This window comes from Pollicipes pollicipes, unplaced genomic scaffold (genome assembly GCF_011947565.3).
Source record: "Pollicipes pollicipes isolate AB1234 unplaced genomic scaffold, Ppol_2.1 Scaffold_4740;HRSCAF=5597_pilon_pilon_pilon, whole genome shotgun sequence".
NCBI classification, from domain to species: Eukaryota; Metazoa; Arthropoda; class Thecostraca; order Pollicipedomorpha; family Pollicipedidae; genus Pollicipes; species Pollicipes pollicipes.
Genome location: NW_023596545.1, coordinates 20,761,127 through 20,779,014, shown reverse-complemented (window position 1 = coordinate 20,779,014; position 17,888 = coordinate 20,761,127). Strand labels below are relative to the sequence as shown.

Here is a 17,888-nt window from a genome sequence, read left to right as displayed (position 1 = left end):
AGCGACGGCCAGCCCCGCACAGTGCGCTGGAAACGAGCGCCGGCCCGCTGGCGCGACCACCGGCAGACCGGCTCGGGGAGCAGACCGCAATGAGAGCAGGTACAGCTGATGGAATGTGTAGGCACATCTCTGGCTGTTAGCAACAAATTAAGTCGCTGTCACAGTCCAGTGACTACTACTACCTGCATCGCCGCCAGCCACCAGCAAACATAAAGGTCCCCGGCAGGCAGACCATTCTAGACTTCTGGTACACAAAGAGCCCATCCCAGCTCATCGAAACCCCATCCAATATCCGTGCGACCATCCGCCATCATTGACCCCGTTTGCCGGCTCCTACCGTCCCGACCGTGCCGTCCAGCAGCGGCCGTCCACCGGGAGGGCGGTAAGCCTGACCCTGACCAGCCTAGCCTGATTTTGTGCACGGGCCGCCGGCCGAAGACTGGACACGCGGTCTCGCCGCGAAGCCAGGCGCGGCGCTCACTCACATGTGGCGCGTCGAGCAGCCATCTGCCGCCGCGCGGCTCGTTGGCGGACCGCCGGGAGCCACTGGACACGGTGGCAGACCCATTCAGGGTTCACTCATGGTTGCCGCCAGTCCGATCGGGGCTGTCCGCCCAGGTCCGTCCGCTCAGGGCTGACCGCCCAGGTCTGTCCGCCCAGAGCTGTCCCAGGCCCAGGGCTGTCCACTTATGGTTGTCCGCCCAGGTCTGTCCGCTCAGGGCCCTCTGCTCAAGACTGCCACCAAAAGTGGTGTACCCGACGTGCCTCGTTGTGAGACTCAGGTTTAAGACAACTTATAGGCCTCCGCCGAGTCTTGAACTAATCAAGGTCTGAGGAACTTACGTGCATGTCTTTGGGCTCTCCGTACATGCCAAACATAGTTGTTTATCTTTAGCCAGAATATGCGTCTTTATGTGAAAACATCACGCTGGTACGACGGAATTGAATGACACTGGGTGTCTAGCTCACACCCAGTGTTCCAGTACTCAGCCACTTGGATGACTGGGATGTCACTATTTGTCATGCTCATAAACCTCCGGCGTGGGGGTTCACTGCCTGCTGCTCCACACCATGTTCAAAATCAGCCAACCAGCATTGAACCGGGCGGTGGTGAACCCAGCACCGCCCGGTTAACGACTCGGGCCTGAGAGCTGTCCCGGCAGGTCAAGTGGCTGGGTTATGGGAAAAGGGCAACGGATTAGCGCCTACGCATTACGTGCGTAAGGTGCCGGGGAATCAGGATTCTGGCAATATGAGACCATATTTACATCCTGCACACCCCACTGGATGCATTTTGGAGCACTGCTCATGCCTGCACTGACGCACTCTAGTATGTATATCCTGCGTGCACCTCGTGACATGACGTGTACCGGGCTACCAGAACCGCAATACCTACGCAAGTGGCGTAGTTCAGAACACCAGGTACGATGTTTTCCGCTTTTTAAGACAACCACACCGTAAATACATTGTTCCCAGCCGCAGCATGCCACAACCCAGGCGTCCCATCACGTATCCTTTGTTGTTGTTTGTTGGAGTTTAGGGGCGCGCCGACTGCGGTGGTCATTTGGCGCCCACAACGAGTTTTGTTTTACCTATCTAATGAACCGCATAAATAGTCCCAAAGTTAATGTGTTTGAGAAACAAAAAGATCTGTTGAAATTCCAGAAATGGTGAGTTATCTCCTAGCACATCACAGAGGGTAAGGGGCAAGTCATGCTGTCCAAAATAGCGTTGGCGTTCTTCCGCGAGGCGCGGACAAGAAATAAGAATATGGCGAACGGTGAGGACAGCACCACATCGATGACAGATTGGTTTATCGGCTCCCTCCAACATATAGCCGTGGGTTGCGTATGTGTGCCCGATGCGCAATCTGCAGAGGATCACCTCCTCTCGCCGCATTTTCCGGGAACAAGAGGACCACTGACCCAGCTTAGGTTTTATCTCTCTGAGCTTATTACTATCCATCCGATCCCAACAACGCTGCCAATTGTTGTGCAGGAAGGTTTTTATTGCAGGGTAAAAGTCTCTGGCAGGAATAGAAAGAGAGTGAACACATGGAACCAGCTGCTCGCCTGGCAGCCGCGTCAGCCAACTCGTTGCCGCGATGCCGACATGACAACGACATGTTTATGAACCCAACATAGAATGATTTTCTTTCCGGCCTGATCCAGTTGAGTCAAACGTATTGAAATGTCCTGTATAAGGGGACAGGACGGATAAAAAGACTTCACACTCAGAACGCTGCTCGGAGAGTCCGTCAAAATGAGATGCAAGGGTTCGTCACCGACTTCAATGAAACATAGTGCCTGAATGATTGCTATGAGCTCTGATGTAGACACCGAAGCGTTTGGGGGCAGTGAGAACGACCAGGTGACGCCACCGCTCACAAATGCACAGCCCACACCATGAGAAGTTTTAGAGCCGTCCGTGTAAGCGTGTGTGTAACCCTCATATAACGCAATACGCTCAAACACTCTGGACCTTATTATATCTGGCAGCGAGACACTTTTTTCATTTCAGTCAGAGATGTGTCTGTGAAGGGTGAGATCAAATGCCAGGGAGGAGTGCACAGGTGACCTGATCGCTTCACCTTTCGAATGGGAATTTCGGTTTCCCGCAGTAAGGCTTGTATCCGGGAGCCAAAGGTCACTGCATGCGCCCGAGGTGCATTGCGAACAAACGGCACAGCAGGCCGCGGAAAGACTGCGTGATATGCGGGATGACACGGAAACTGTCGCACCTTAAGTGCGTAAGGCATGCCAAGCATTTTCCTCCTGGGCTGACAACGGCGGCTAGTGCGATTCTACCAAGAGGCTCTGGGTAGGAGATGTACGGAACGCCCCTGTGATGGCACATAATGCAGGGTGGTGGATAGTGCCAATGATCCGTTTCGTGGACTCACACGCGCTGTCATAACTAAAACATGCATAGTCCAGCTTAGAGCGTATGATTGCCCGATACAGCAGCAAAAGCGTGCTCCGATCTCCGCCATACGACGTGCGCGAAACACATTTTAATACGTTCAAATATTTAAAACAGCGTTTACGTAGCGTTCTAAGATGTGCCTTATGCGTAATTTGTTGTTGTTTATTGGAGTTTAGGGGCGCACCAACTGCGGTGGTCATTTGGCGCCCATAACGAGTTTGGTTTTACCTATCTAATGAGCCGCATAAATGGTCCCAAAGTTGATGTGTTTGAGAAACAAAAAGATCTGTTTAAATTCCAGAAATGGTGATTTATCTCCTAGCATATCACAGAGGGTAAGGGGCAAGTCATGCTGTCCAAAATAGCGTTGGCGTTCTTCCGCGAGGCGCGGACAAGAAATAAGAATATGGCGAACTGTGAGGACGGCACCACATCGATGACAGATCGGTTTATCTGCTCCCTCCAACATATAGCCGTGGGTTGCGTATGTGTGCCCGATGCGCAATCTGCATAGGATCACCTCCTCTCGCCGCATTTTCCGCGAACAAGAGAACCACTGACATAGCTTAGGTTTTATCTCTCTGAGCTTATTACAATCCATCCGATCCCAACAACGCTGCCACTTGTTGTGCAGGAAGGCTTTTATTGCGGGGTAAAAGTCTCTGGCAGGAATAGAAAGAGAGTGAACACATGGAGCCAGCGCTGCTCGCCTAGCAGCCGCGTCAGCCAACTCGTTGCCCGCGATGCCGACATGACCAGGAACCCAACATAGCATGATTTTCTTTCCGGCCTCATCCAGATGAGTCAAACGTATTAAAATGTCCTGTATAAGGGGACATGACGGATAAAAAGACTTCACACTCAGAACGCTGCTCAGAGAGTCCGTCAAAATGAGATGCAAGGGTTCGTCACCGACTTCAATGAAACATAGCGCCTTAATGATTGCTATAAGCTCTGATGTAAACACCGAAGCGTTTGGGGGCAATGAAAACGACCGGGTGACGCCACCGCTCACAAACGCACAGCCTACACCATCAGAAGTTTTAGAGCCGTCCGTGTAAGTGTGTGTGTAACCCTCATATAACGCAATACGCTCAAACGCTCTGGACCTCATTATATCTGGCAGCGAGACACCTTTTTTCATTTCAGTCAGAGATGTGTCTGTGAAGGGTGAGATCAAATGCCAGGGAGGAGTGCACAGGTGACGTGATCACTTCACCTTTCGAATGGGAATTTCGGTTTCCCGCAGTAAGGCTTGTATCCGGGAGCCAAAGGTCACTGCATGCGCCCGAGGTGCATTGCGAACAAACGGCACAGCAGGCCGCGGAAAGACTGCGTGATATGCGGGGTGACACGGAAACTGTCGCAGCTTCAGTGCATAACGCATGCCAAGCATTTTCCTCCTCGCTGACAACGGCGGCTCGTGCGATTCTACCAAGAGGCTTTGGGTAGGAGATGTACGGAACGCCCCTGTGATGGCACGTAAAGCAGTGTGATGGATGGTGTCAATGATCCGTTTCGTGGACTCACATGCGCTGTCATAAATAAAACATGCATAGTCCAGCTTAGAGCGTATGATTTCCCGATACAGCAGCAAAAGCGTGCTCCGATCTCCGCCATACGACGTGCGCGAAACACATTTTAATACGTTCAAAGATTTAAAACAGCGTTCACGTAGCGTTTTAAGATGTGCCTTATATGTAAGTCGGCGGTCAAAGTATACCCCAAGGTATCTAGCCACAGGCTCAGTTGGGATGCATTGTCCATACATACGGATAGAAAGGTCACCGCATTGCCGGCTACGACAAAAATGCATGGCTACAGTCTTGCTACGTGAAAACCTGAACCCGTTCATGGTACCCCACTTCTCAACGCGGTCAACAGCTAACTGGAGTTGGCGTTCCATCGATGGTGGTCTTGCTGCGCTAGTCCAAATGGTAAAGTCATCAACAAAAAGCGCACGACCTACAGACTGCGGAAGCCCCATCCCGATGTCGTTGATCATAATGGCGAACAAAGCGACGCTGAGAACGCCGCCTTGGGGCACCCCATTAACTTGAACATGCCTTTCAGAGAGCGCGTCTCCAACACGGACACGGAAAGAACGGTCAACTAGAAAGTTTTGAAGAAAGGTCCCCATATTGCCGCGTATACCATACCTGTGTAGCTTGAGGAGGATGCCTTGACGCCATGTGGTGTCATAGGCGCCCTCTATGTCAAAGAACACTGCGCCTATGTGTCGGCTTGCTTTAAATCCCATACGAATCGCAGTGTCAAGAACTAAAAGATTGTCAACTGTGCTGCGATTCTTTCTAAAGCCACACTGGGCGTTTGTAAAATCGCCGTGGTGTTCTAAAAACCAAGTTAAACGGACATTAACCATCTTTTCCATCAACTTAGAGAGCGATGAAGTGAGAAAAATAGGTCTATAGTGTAAAGGATCCAGTCCACTTTTACCCGGTTTCAAAATAGGAACGACTATAGCTTCTCGCCAAGAGGCTGGAAAGTCCCCACCGGCCCAAAGCGCATTAAATACCGCTAATAAAACGCGAAGCACGCGACGCGGCAAATGCTTGAGCATGTCGTTCTGCACGGTGTCCGGGCCTTCTGACACGCTGCGAAGCTTGGCAATCGCCCAATCCAACTCGACTAGGGTGAAGGGATCATTATAACAATGTAGCTCACTCGTTGAAAAATCCACTCCAGATTGCTCACATTGCGCTCGGTGCCGCACAAACTGTGGGTTAGTGTTGCCACCTTCGCTGCGGTAGGCCAGCGCCCGGGCAATCTCGTTCGCAACTTCCAAGGGGCGCGTCACGGCCTGTCCGTTCACACATAGTACCGGAAGAGCCATGGATGTAAAGTGCCCAGATATGCGCTTAATTCGAGACCATACCTGCGATGTTGGCGTGAACCGGTTCAACGTACTCACGTAAGCATGCCAGGACGCACGCTTCGCCTCTCTTACGGTGCGCCGAGCAAAAGCCCTCGCTTTCTTAAAGGCTATCAGGTTTTCTGTAGTACTCCTGGCGTCAAAAGCCCGAAACGCACGTTTACGCGCCCGGATGGCGCTCCGACACTCCTCCGTCCACCACGGAACAGGAGTACGTCGGGGAGCGCCAGACGTGCGTGGGATAAAGCTGTTGGCACACTCTAAAAGTCTGTGAGTAAAAACCTCAATAGAGGGTACCGTCCTCACAGCCTCAGTTACGAACGATTCGTCGAGCCGAGTCTCAAATTCACACCAGTCCGCTTTCTTAAAATTCCAGCGTTGTGGCCGAACACCCAACGCTCCACCTCTCTTAAACCGGACCCACACTGGGAAGTGGTCGCTTCCCATGGGGTCATCTCCAACATTCCACTCGAGGTGTTGGACGAGCTGGGGACTAGAGAGGCTTAAGTCTAGTGCGGACGTCTGGCCGGACGGCATTGTAAAATGCGTACGAGTTCCTGTGTTTAAAATACATAGTGAAGCACCGTGGATAAAATTCTCGCACAGCCTCCCACGAGCATTGGTGACGTCACACCCCCATGCGGTGTGATGTGCATTAAAATCGCCGAGAAGAAGAAGTGGTGGAGGCAGTTCAGCCAGCAGACACCTAAGGTGCGCCAACGGAAAAGCAATGCCTGGTGGAAGGTAAAGTGAGCAAACAGTGATGTGACGATGGTTGAAATAAAGCCGTACGGCCACAGCCTCAAGTGTGGACCGCAAGCTTAGCCTCCCCGCTGGCACGCTATGGTGAACTGCCAGGAGGACGCCACCGTGAGCAATGCTCTCCGTTAACACGTCGTTGCGAAACATCACATATCCTTTCAGAGAGCAAAAATTGTCAGGCGCTAGCTTGGTTTCCTGCAGCGCCACGGCTGCAGGAGAGACTCTGCTGACGACAGCCTCGAGATCGAGGGCGTTCGCCCTTAATCCTCTACAGTTCCACTGTAAAAACGCCTGTAAAAGGGCGTATTAAAAAAGAGGTAAGATGTGAGAAGCTAAAACAATCCCGGCTTAAAAAAATTCGGCTGCACCAGTTGCATGTCCAAACGCCTCAGACCGAGACCTTCGGCTTAATTCCGGGGAGCCGTGCCCCACCCTAGGACGAATCCTTGGGCTACCTCCGTCAGATGGAGATGGGGGGCCGGCTGGGGCACGCTTTACGCCAGCGTACCCAGCCCGGGGTGGAGGCGGGGGAGGGCCCATTGGTGGGCCTCTACCGGGGTTCGAGACACCAGCGGGGGCCTCCACCGGCTTTCGTGGCGATGGAGTGCTGGTTCGGGGGACGGGCTCTTTGTCTGCACCGGACAGGCGGCTTGCCGCCTTAGCGCGCTCCAGTTCGGCCAAGCGTGCTCGCTTAGCCTCGCGGGCGCGCCTGTCAGCTTCCTGACGTTCCAGCGTCTCTGCCACACGCTCACAGGCACTGGCAAGAGGTGTCTGTGGCAAAGGGACCGATTGGGTCGCAGACAAAGGCAAGGCCGGCGGCGCGCGGGGACTCCGACCACGCCGAGCCGTCGTCCAACCGTCGCCCGCTGGTGATCCGGCGCGCGCCGAGGAGGCCAGCGGTGCGACGTCCACCGATTGCTCGATCGGCGGAGAGGGAGCTTGGGGTGCCGACTGGGAGTCGGGCGTTCGGACCGAGGGAACAACCGACAGGACAAACGACCTCAGAAGTCCCACGAACTGAACGGCCGTCATATGCTCGATGGCATTACTTTGTGGGAACGAAGTTTTCACTTTGGACGCATACCATGTTTTTGGATGACTGTCGTTGTAAAGTTCACAAGCTTCACGAAAAAAGACATTTCTAGAGGTCTTGATCGATATAATCTCTTTTTCTTTCGCGTAGGCCGGACATGTACGGTCATACGTCGTGTGCGGGATTTGGTCCTTGCCGCAGTTCACGCAATGGGGTTCCGCAGAGGTGCAAGCTTCAATCGTGTGCTCCAATGACGCACATTTACCACACGCTGGACGGTTACGACAGTGGGGCTTGGTGTGGCCGAATCGCTGGCACTGGTAGCACCGCATGGGGTTAGGCACATAAGGGCGAACCTTCACTCGAGCGTATCCAACACGTATCCCGGTAGGCAAATCGGTGGAACTAAACGTCAGAATGAGGTTGTTGGTGGGCAGCAGCTCTCCTCCCCGTCTGACGAGAATCCTGCGAGCGCTCGTCACACCAAACTCTGAGAGCTCCTCGACTATCTCGTCCTCGGCGACGTCACGAAGATCGAAACAATTGACTACGCCGCTGGACGAATTTTTGGTCTTATGTGGTATGGCTGATATTGACACGGTCTTTTCATGCTTGCCAGTCTCGTCCCGAACGGTAAACGTAAATTCCTTGGCTGCCATGGCCCTGGTTGCCTCCAGACCGCTAGCGAACTCTACTTCTATTTTCCCATCCCGAAGTTTGTCACATCTTATAATTTTTCCAAACCTGTCGCAGCCGTTCCGCCTCTGAAACGGTGACAGGGAAGCCAATTTAATCTCTTCACTTCCGAAGATCAGGATCCGTGGACCGGAGGGCGCAGATTCCTCTCTGCACCCTGGGGCTATCGAGGTCCGTCCCCCTTTCGGAGGACGGGTGTTTTTAGTGTTAGAGGAAGACATAAAAGGTGGTTTTCATTTCGGCACCGAGGCTCCCCACCCACCTCGGAGCCCAACAAGGGGACGGCCCAACACCCCCTCGGGAGGTGGTCACCGTCAGGGCTACCCCGGTGCTATACGGGGCGAACGACGCCTCCCACACGGCCAGGTGTAACCGGGAAGACCCCTCCCCGTCCTGACCGTGGTTCAGCGCCGCCGCCCCTTGACCCCTTAAGCCGCTGCGCGCGGCCAGGCGCCCCAAGCGGAGACCCGCAAGGGGCACCCAACCGCACCGCGAGTGACAAGTCGGTAGACCCGTGTGGGGCCCCACGGGCCCCCCACGCCCCCGGATATTCTGGCCAAAGTGGAGTGTTGGGGCGCGCCGTGACTGACCCGCACGACGCGCCCCTCAGCCACCAGGATCCGATCAACCCGGGGACGTGGGCGAGGGGGCACGGCGACCCCAATAAAACGAGGATGGGGAGTGGTGATAGGGCCGGATGCGGGAGTGCGGGTAGTGTGAAGGGAGCGGGCGGGACAAGGAGCAGGAGCTCACATACCGGCAGGGTCGCTACGCCCTGAGAGGACCAGCTTGCGCTGTCCACCCGTTACCGGAGCTGGGACCCGAGGGGGCGCTAGTCCCCTACACCGACCGAAGCCGGTGCCCCTGCGGGGTGCCTTATACGTAAGTCGGCGGTCAAAGTATACCCCAAGGTATCTAGCCACAGGCTCAGTTGGGATGCATTGCCCATCCGTACGGATAGACAGGTCACCACATTGCCGGCTACGACAAAAATGCATGGCTACAGTCTTGCTACGTGAAAACCTGAACCCGTTCATGGTACCCCACTTCTCAACGCGGTCAACAGCTAAGTGGAGTTGGCGTTCCATCGATGGTGCTCTTGCTGCGCTAGTCCAAATGGTAAAATCATCAACAAAAAGCGCACGGCCTACAGACTGTGGAAGCCCCATCCCGATGTCGTTTATCATAACGGCGAACAGAGGTACGCTGAGAACGCCGCCTTGGGGCACACCGTTAACTTGAACATGCCTCTCAGAGAGCGCGTCTCCAATACGGACACGGAAAGAACGGTCAACTAGAAAGTTTTGAAGAAAGGTGCCCATATTGCCGCGTATACCATATACCATACCTGTGTAGCTTGAGAAGGATGCCTTGACGCCATGTGGTGTCATAGGCGCCCTCTATGTCAAAGAACACTGCGCCTATGTGTCGGCTTGCTTTAAATCCCATACGAATCGCAGTGTCAAGAACTAAAAGATTGTCAACTGTGCTGCGATTCTTTCTAAGACCACACTGGGCGTTTGTAAAAACGTCGTGGTGTTCTAAAAACCGAGTTAACGGACATTAACCATCTTTTCCATCAACTTAGAGAGCGATGAAGTGAGAAAAATAGGTCTATAGTTTAAAGGATCCAATCCACTTTTACCCGGTTTCAAAATAGGAACGACTATAGCTTCTCGCCAAGAGGCTGGGAAGTCCCCACTGGCCCAAAGAGCATTAAATGCCGCTAAAAGAGCACGAAGCACGCAAGGCGGCAAATGTGTGAGCATGTCGTTGTGTACAGTGTCCGAACCTTCTGACACGCTGCGCAGCTTGGCAATCGCCCATTCCAACTCGACCAGGGTGAATGGATCATTATAGGAGTGCGGCTCACTCGTTGAAAAACCCACTGCGGATTGCTCACATTGCGCTCGATGCCGCACAAACTGTGGGTTAGTGTTGCCACCTTCGCTGCGGTAGGTCAGCCCCCGGCCAATCTCGTTCGCAACTTCCAACGGGCGCGTCACGGCCTGTCCGTTCACACATGGTACCGGAAGAGCCATGGGTGAAAACTACCCAGATATACGCTTAATTCGAGACCAAACCTGCGATGTTGGCGTGAAGCGGTTCAGCGTACTCACGTAAGCATGCCAGGAAGCACGCTTCGCCTCCCTTACGGTGCGCCGAGCAAAAGCTCTCGCCTTCTTAAAGGCTATGAGGTTTTCTGTACTGCTCCTGGCGTCAAAAGGCCCGAAATGCACGTTAACGCGCCCGGATGCCGCTCCGACACCCCTCCGTCCACCACGGAACAGAAGTACGTCGGGGGCGCCAGACGTGCGTGGGATACAGCTGTTGACGCACTCAAAATTCTTGCACAGCCTCCAGCGAGCATTGGTGACGTCACACCGCCATGCGGTGCGATGCGCATTAAAATCGCCTAGAAGAAGAAGTGGTGGAGGCAGTTCAGCCACCAGACATCTAAGGTGCGCTAACGGAAAAGTGATGCCTGGTGGAAGGTAAAGTGAGCAAACAGTGATGTGACGATGGTTGACAAAAAGCCGCACGGCCACAGCCTCAAGTGTGGACCGCAAGCTTTACCTCCTCGCTGGCACGCTATGGTGAATTGCCAGGAGGACGCCACCGTGAGCAATGCTCTCCGTCAACACATCGTTGCGAAACATCGCATATCCTTTCAGAGCGCAGAAATTCTCAGGCGCTAGCTTGGTCTCCTGCAGCGCCACGGCTGCAGGAGAGACTCTGCTGACAACAGCCTCGAGATCGAGGGCGTTCGCCCTTACTCCTCTACAGTTCCACTGTAAAAACGCCTGTAAAAAGGGCGCATTACAAAACCGGAAAGATGTGAAAAGCTAAAACAATCCCGGCTTAAAAGTACTCGGCTGCGCCATCTGCATGTCCAGACGCCTCAGACCGAAAGTTACGGCTTATCTCCGGAGGGCCGTGCCCCACCCTAGGACGAGTTCTTGGGCTTCCCCCCCCCCCCCCCCATCAGATGGAGAAGGGCTGGGGCACGCTTTACGCCAGCATACCCAGCCCGGGGTGGAGGCGGGGAGGGCCCATCGGTGGGCCTCCACCGGGGTTCAAGGCACGGGGGCCTCCACCGGCATCCGTGGCGATGGAGTGCTGTTTCGGGGGACGGGCTCTTTGTCTCCCCGGACAGGCGGCTTGCCGCCTTAACGCGCTCCAGTTCGGCCAAGCGCGCTCGCTTGGCTTCGCGGGCGCGCCTGTCAGCTTCCTGACGTTCCAGCGTCTCTGCCACACGCTCACAGGCACTGGCAAGAGGTGTCTGTGGCAAAAGGACTGATTGGGTCGCAGACAAAGGCAAGGCCGGCGGTGCGCGGGACTCCAACCACGTCGAACCGTCGTCCAACCGTCGCCCGCTGGTGATGCGACGCGCGCCGAGGAGGCCAGCGGTGCGACGTCCACCAACTGCTCGATCGGTGGAGAGGGAGCTTGGGGTGCCGAATGGGAGTCTGGCGTTCGGACCGAGGGGACAACCGACAGGACAAACGACCTCAGAAGTCCCACGAACTGAGCGGCCGTCATGTGCTCGATGGCATTACTTTGTGGCAACGAAGTTTTCACTTTGGACGCAAACGATGTTTTTGGATGACTGTCGTAAAGCTCACGAGCTTCACGAAAAGAGACATTTCTAGAGGTTTTGATCGATATAATCTCTTTTTCTTTCGCGGAGGCCGGACATGTACGGTCATACGTCGTGTGTGGGATTTGGTCCTTGCCGCAGTTCACGCAATGGGGTTCCGCAGAGGTGCAAACTTCGCTCGTGTGCTCGATGATGATGATGATTTGGGGTTTTAGGGCGCATCGACTGCTAAAGGTCATGCAGCGCCCATAACTATCGATTCATGCAGAGACGTCAATCAGAGAAGTGCATCAATCAGGTCACCCTATAGAGCCATGATGATCGGCCCTAGCTTCATGATGAGAAGATTACAGGAAAATCTATAGCGCGAAGGAACTGGAGCACTTTACCAAACCCGACGATGTTCAAAGAATCCCCTAAAAAGTCGCATAGCGTGCGACTCTGGACGTGGCGTCCGAAAAACTGCGCTCTCGTTGCAGTAAGGTGCCGGCAAGCGACCAGTGCGTGATGCACGGTCAGTGGATCAGAGCATCGACCGCAGCATGGTCTGTCGCCAGCCAATAGCAGGTGACGGTGCGTAGCATATGTGTGACCTATGCGTAACCGGCAAAGGGCAAATTCTTCCACCCTATTGTCCCGCAAGCACGACTGCCATAATCCAATGTGGGGTTTCACCGACTGCAGTTTGTTGGCGCTCAGCGAGATCCAGTACAACTGCCATCGCTTCTGCATAAACAGCGACACTGCGGGGTACATGTCTTCAGCAGGTGGTGGTGTTATAGGAATTCTAGTCCCTGTCGTAGCGCGCTTTGCTGCCGCGTCAGCAAGATCATTTCCGCATATCCCACGTGACTTGGGATCCAGCATAGAACGACCGTTTTTCCTGCTCGATCCAGTGAGCTAAGACGAGATTGAATGTCCTGAACCAGTGGATTCGACGGGGAGAAGCCGCTAACAGCCAGCAGGCTGCTCAAGGAGTCGGAAAGAATTAAATGCAGATTGCTATCGCCCACTTCAATAAAACAGAGAGCTTTGCTAATGGCTATAGGCTCGGAAGTGTAGACCGACGCGTGTGAAGGCAGTGTGAATGACCGTGTGGTGGATCCGCACACAAAAGCGCACCCTACACCTGCATCCGTCTTCGAACCATCTGTATAAGTCATCTTGTACCCGTCAAAGGTGGCCATGTGCTCAAAGGCTGCGCCTTTGAGTTCCGTCATGAGGACACGTTGCTTTTGCATATTTGATAGAGAGACATCCACTCTTGGCGGTGGAGCAAGGAGCAGTCTCCATGGGTTCAGGTCTGATGACACGCCGTAGGTTCAGGCCGCTCGCATCTAAAAGCTCTCTCATTCGTACACAGAAGGGAGAAGTTTTTGGTGACCGTTGACGTAGGAAAAGCTTTCGTAAGCTACGCGAAAACACTGCTTTGTAGGTGGGATGATCTGGGAACTGCGCCAGCTTGCACGTGTAGCGCAGTCCCAGCACCTGCCTTCGCAATGCTAGTGGGGGCTCGTGAGCCTCCACCAGAAGACTGTCTATGGGCGATGTCCGAAAAGCCCCTGTGGCGATACGGAGTGCGGCGTGATGCACCGTGTTCAGAGTACGTTTGATCAGGTCTGATGAGCTGTCGTAGATAAAACAGCCGTAGTGAAGTTTTGAACGAATCAGGGAGCGGTATAGGAGTAAGAGTGTCATCCTATCAGCACCGTATGACGTACGTCCCACGCACCTTAGGATGTTAAGAGATTTTAAACCTTTGTCGCGGAGATTTCTGATGTGCTCACGGTATGTTACGCGTCGGTCAAAGCGTATACCGAGAAATTTCGCGGTATTCTCACTGGCGACGCGTTGCCCATACAGCCTGATTTCCATATCAGGACAGTGACGGCGACGACAGAAATGAACTGCAGTTATCTTCGATGTAGAAAACCGGAAACCGTTGAGCACACTCCAGTTCTCCAGACGTGTGACAGCCAGCTGCAGCTGTCGTTCCATCGTGCGGGTGGTCGATGAGCTACACCAAATAGCGAAGTCGTCTACAAACAGAGAACGGCTGATCCCATGTGGAAGCGTGTCCCCTATGTCGTTTATCATCACTGCGAAAAGAATGACACTTAATACCCTGCCCTGAGGCACACCATTGTCCTGTGGATACCTGTCGGATTGATAAGAACCAACACGCACCCGAAAGAATCTGTCGGTCAGAAAGTTTTGTAAAAACTTTCCCATGTGACCACGGATGCCACAATCGAGTAACTTCATCTTAATTCCATGTCTCCATGTGGTGTCATAAGCTTTTTCTATGCCCAAGAAGATGGCGCCGGTAGGACGCTTGCTACTAAATCCGGCTCGCACTGCGGTATCAAGAGTTAAGATATGGTCAATCGTGCTACTGCTCTTACGGAATCCGCACTGAGCGTTCGTGAAAAAGTTCTGGCGTTCCAAAGTCCACGAGAGCCGCGCATTCGCCATTCTTTCCATGAGCTTACAAAGCGAAGATGTGAGGGCGATCGGGCGGTAGTCAAGAGCGTTCGTCCCACTTTTTCCGGGCTTTAAAATAGGCACTACTATTGCCTCTCGCCAGATTGGCGGGAAGTTACCTGACACCCATATGTAGTTGAAAACTGCCAGCAACGCTCGTAGTACACGGGGAGGAAAATGCCGTATCATATCATTGTGGATGAGGTCGGGCCCCTCCGCTACACTACGCAGCGAGCGAATGGCCGCTTGAAGCTCCATCATAGTAAAATGTTTGTTGTAAGTCAGGACGTCATGTGTACAAAAATTAACCTGCGAAGTTTCACATCGTGCCCTGTGCCGCAAAAACCGTGGATCGCAGGTGCCATTTCGGCAACCGTCTGACAGGGCTTCCCCAATGGCTTTTGCCACATCACTTGGGTGAGTGATGTCTTGACTTCCCACTCGCAGTACGGGAAGGGAAACTGCTGGATGCAGTCCAGCGATTCGTTTAATGCGGCCCCATACATGTGACGTCGGCGTGTGGCGATTTAGTGAATTGACGTAGCTGCGCCATGATGCACGTTTCGCCTCTCGTATAGTGTGGCGTGCGGCCGCGCGTGCTTGCCTGAAAGCCAAGAGGTTTAATGTGCTGCTGTGCCGGTTAAAAGCCCTAAAAGCTCTCCGACGCGCACGAATAGCGTCGCGACACTCGTCGCTCCACCAAGGTACAGGGGTACGACGAGGGTATCCGGAGGTGCGCGGAATGCATCCTTTCGCCGCATCCAACACGAGAGACGAAACTTCCTCCGTAGTCGGAGTTGCAGAGTCGAAATCGTTGGAAAACGTTTCGTCCAGGCGAGTCTCAAATCCACTCCAGTCCGCCATCTTGAAATTCCAACGCTGAGGTCGAGTACCAAGAACAGTACCACCACGGTACTGAACCCAGACAGGAAAATGGTCACTTCCAAGGGGGTCCTCTGAAGCATCCCAGGTGAAGTGTGGTACCAACTGCGGACTACAAATGCTCAGGTCTAGCACCGACGATTGTCCGGATGGCAATGTAAAATGCGTTATTGATCCTGTATTTAAAACGCACAGACCTTCGTCACGCACGAGAGCCTCACATAGCCTCCCGCGAGTGTTCGTGCAAGCACACCCCCACACAGTGTGATGTGCATTAAAATCGCCTAAAACGAGTAGAGGGGGAGGAAGTTGAGAGACTAACTCTCGTAGTCCTCCAGATGGAAATGAAACCCCAGGTGGCAAGTAGAGAGAGCAGACAGTTATGGTGCGGCGGTTGAAATTCACCGTTGCTGCGACAGCCTGCAAGTCTGTTCTCAACACCAGACGCCGCGTAGGTACGCTTTGGTGTACAGCCAAAAGGACGCCACCGTAAGCAACGGTATCTGTTGGCATGTCAGTGCGGAAGGTAGTGTATCCTTTCAGGCTGAAGGCCGCATCAGACGCCAACTTGGTCTCCTGGAGACACACGGCTACCGGGCAGTGCGCGCTTAAAACTGTCTGCAAGTCCTGGGTGCTTGACCTTACACCTCTAGTTCCACTGTAAAACTGACTGAATGAAGAGGCTTTAAAAGCACCGCATGGTTTTAAAAGAACTCAGCAGCGCTAGAGCCTGGCCCATGGTTGTTGGTTTTGTCGTCAGAACCCGAAGAGATCGGGCGGATCCTGGGTCGGATCCGGGGACTACCGCCATCTGTTGGCGAAATCGGCCCCGGCGGTCCACGCTTTTCCGGACGCCCCGTCCTAAACTGAGCCGGCGCCGGCGACGCCGTGGTCCTAGGCGGCGGTGGTGGTGGAGCACCCATAGACAGGTCTCTCCGCGAGTCGGAGGGGCCTGAGGGAGCTTCCACACGCTTTCGGGGAGGTGGGACTACCTCCCCCGTGGGAGCAGGCCCGGGGCCCGCACCCGACAGCCGACTGGCTGCCTTTGCCCTCTCCTGCTCCTGAAGGCGTGCACGCTTTGCCTCGCGCGCCCGTCTCTCCGCCTCTTGGCGCTCAAGGTTGTCCAGTTTCCGTCCCATCGTCTCACTCAGGGTTGTAGGACGTGATGCTGCTGGGGAGGACGGCTGTGAAACCGGTGATCGCGCGCTTACTGGCGAAGACCGAGAGGTTCGACCCCGGCGGGCCACGGTCCACTCATTGCTTTCGGCTGGTGTGGGGTGGGGCGGCGAGGTAACAACTGGCGCGCTGGCCTGTGCCTCAGAGGGGGCACAAGGTGCCAACGAGACGGGGGACGACAGTGTTGCCGATGCTGTGGCGTGCACCTGAGATGCCGGTACAACCGACAGCCCGAGAGATGTAAGCAGTTTAATGAACTGCGTTCCAGTCATCTGGTCTACGGAGACCTCAGGTGGGACATGGGCCTTGGCCGCCGTGGCATATGATGTCTTAGGGTGGCTCAGTTCATATAAGTCCCTTGCTTCCCGAAATGAGATGGTCTTCGTGGTTTTTAGTGCGATGATCTCCTTCTCTCTGGCGTACGCCGGGCATGCGCGATCAAAAGTGGAGTGAGGTTTCTGGTTTTTCCCACAGTTCACACACCACGGGTTCGCTGCAGTGCACTGATCGCTCGGGTGCTCCGGAGAAGCACACTTGCCACATGCTGGCTGGTTACGGCAGAAATCCCTCGTATGTCCAAACATCTGGCACTTAAAAGATCTCATGGGGTTCGGAATAAAAAGGCGCACCTTCACCTTCACATAGCCTACCCTTACTTCAGATGGTATGTCAGGACGATTAAAAGTCAGTACGATATTGTTGGTGGGGACCAACTCCGCACCCCTGCGCACCTTGATGCGGCGAGCATCTGTCACTCCGAACTCGGTAAGGCCGTCGACTATCTCCTCCTCGCTGACATCTTTCAAGTCAAAGCAGTTGATGATACCCTTTGAAGAGTTCTTTGTCCTGTGAACCTCAACGGTCATCGCCACTGACACGTCCTTTTTCCCTTCCGCATCGCGCACGCAGTACGCAAACCTATCCGAAGTCATTGCCCGTTTCGCGTCCTCTCCATTCTGAAACTCGACCTCGATCCCACCGTCCTTCAGCTTATCACATCGGAGCACCGTTCCAAAACGATCACACCCATTTCGCCTTTGAAAGGGCGAAAGGGAAGACAGCGCCTTCTCGGCGCTTCGAAAAATCAAGATTCGAGGGGTAGGCGCTGACGCGCTACCTCCTGTACTCTCTGTCCGCCCCCCTTTCGGGGTGCGGGTGTTTTTTTTATTTGAAGTTGCCATAGGTGTACGGTTTAAGTATTCGGCACCGAGGCTCCCCACCCACCTCGGAGCCCAACTGGGGGACGGCCCACTCACCCAGGGGGTGGTGGTACCGCCAGGGCTACCCCGGTGCTATACGGGGCGAACGACGCCTCCCGCACGGCCAGGTGTAACCGGGGAGACCCCTCCCCGTCCTGACCGTGGTTCAGCGCCGCCACCCTTTGACCCCTTAAGCCGCTGCGCGCGGTCACGTGCCCCAAGCGGAGACCCGCAAAG

General features: G+C 54.4%; 1 protein-coding gene across 1 annotated transcript in view; it reads right to left on the bottom strand.

Annotated features, from left to right (window-relative positions):
- The window catches only part of LOC119098048 (zinc finger protein 408-like), a 69,278-nt gene extending 51,960 nt beyond the window's left edge, over positions 1-17,318 (bottom strand). Inside the window, exon 1 of the mRNA XM_037220977.1 lies at positions 17,174-17,318. Coding sequence (XP_037076872.1) covers positions 17,174-17,318 — 145 coding nt within the window. The remainder of the gene's footprint in view (positions 1-17,173) is intronic.
- Between the last annotated feature and the right edge of the window lie 570 nt (positions 17,319-17,888).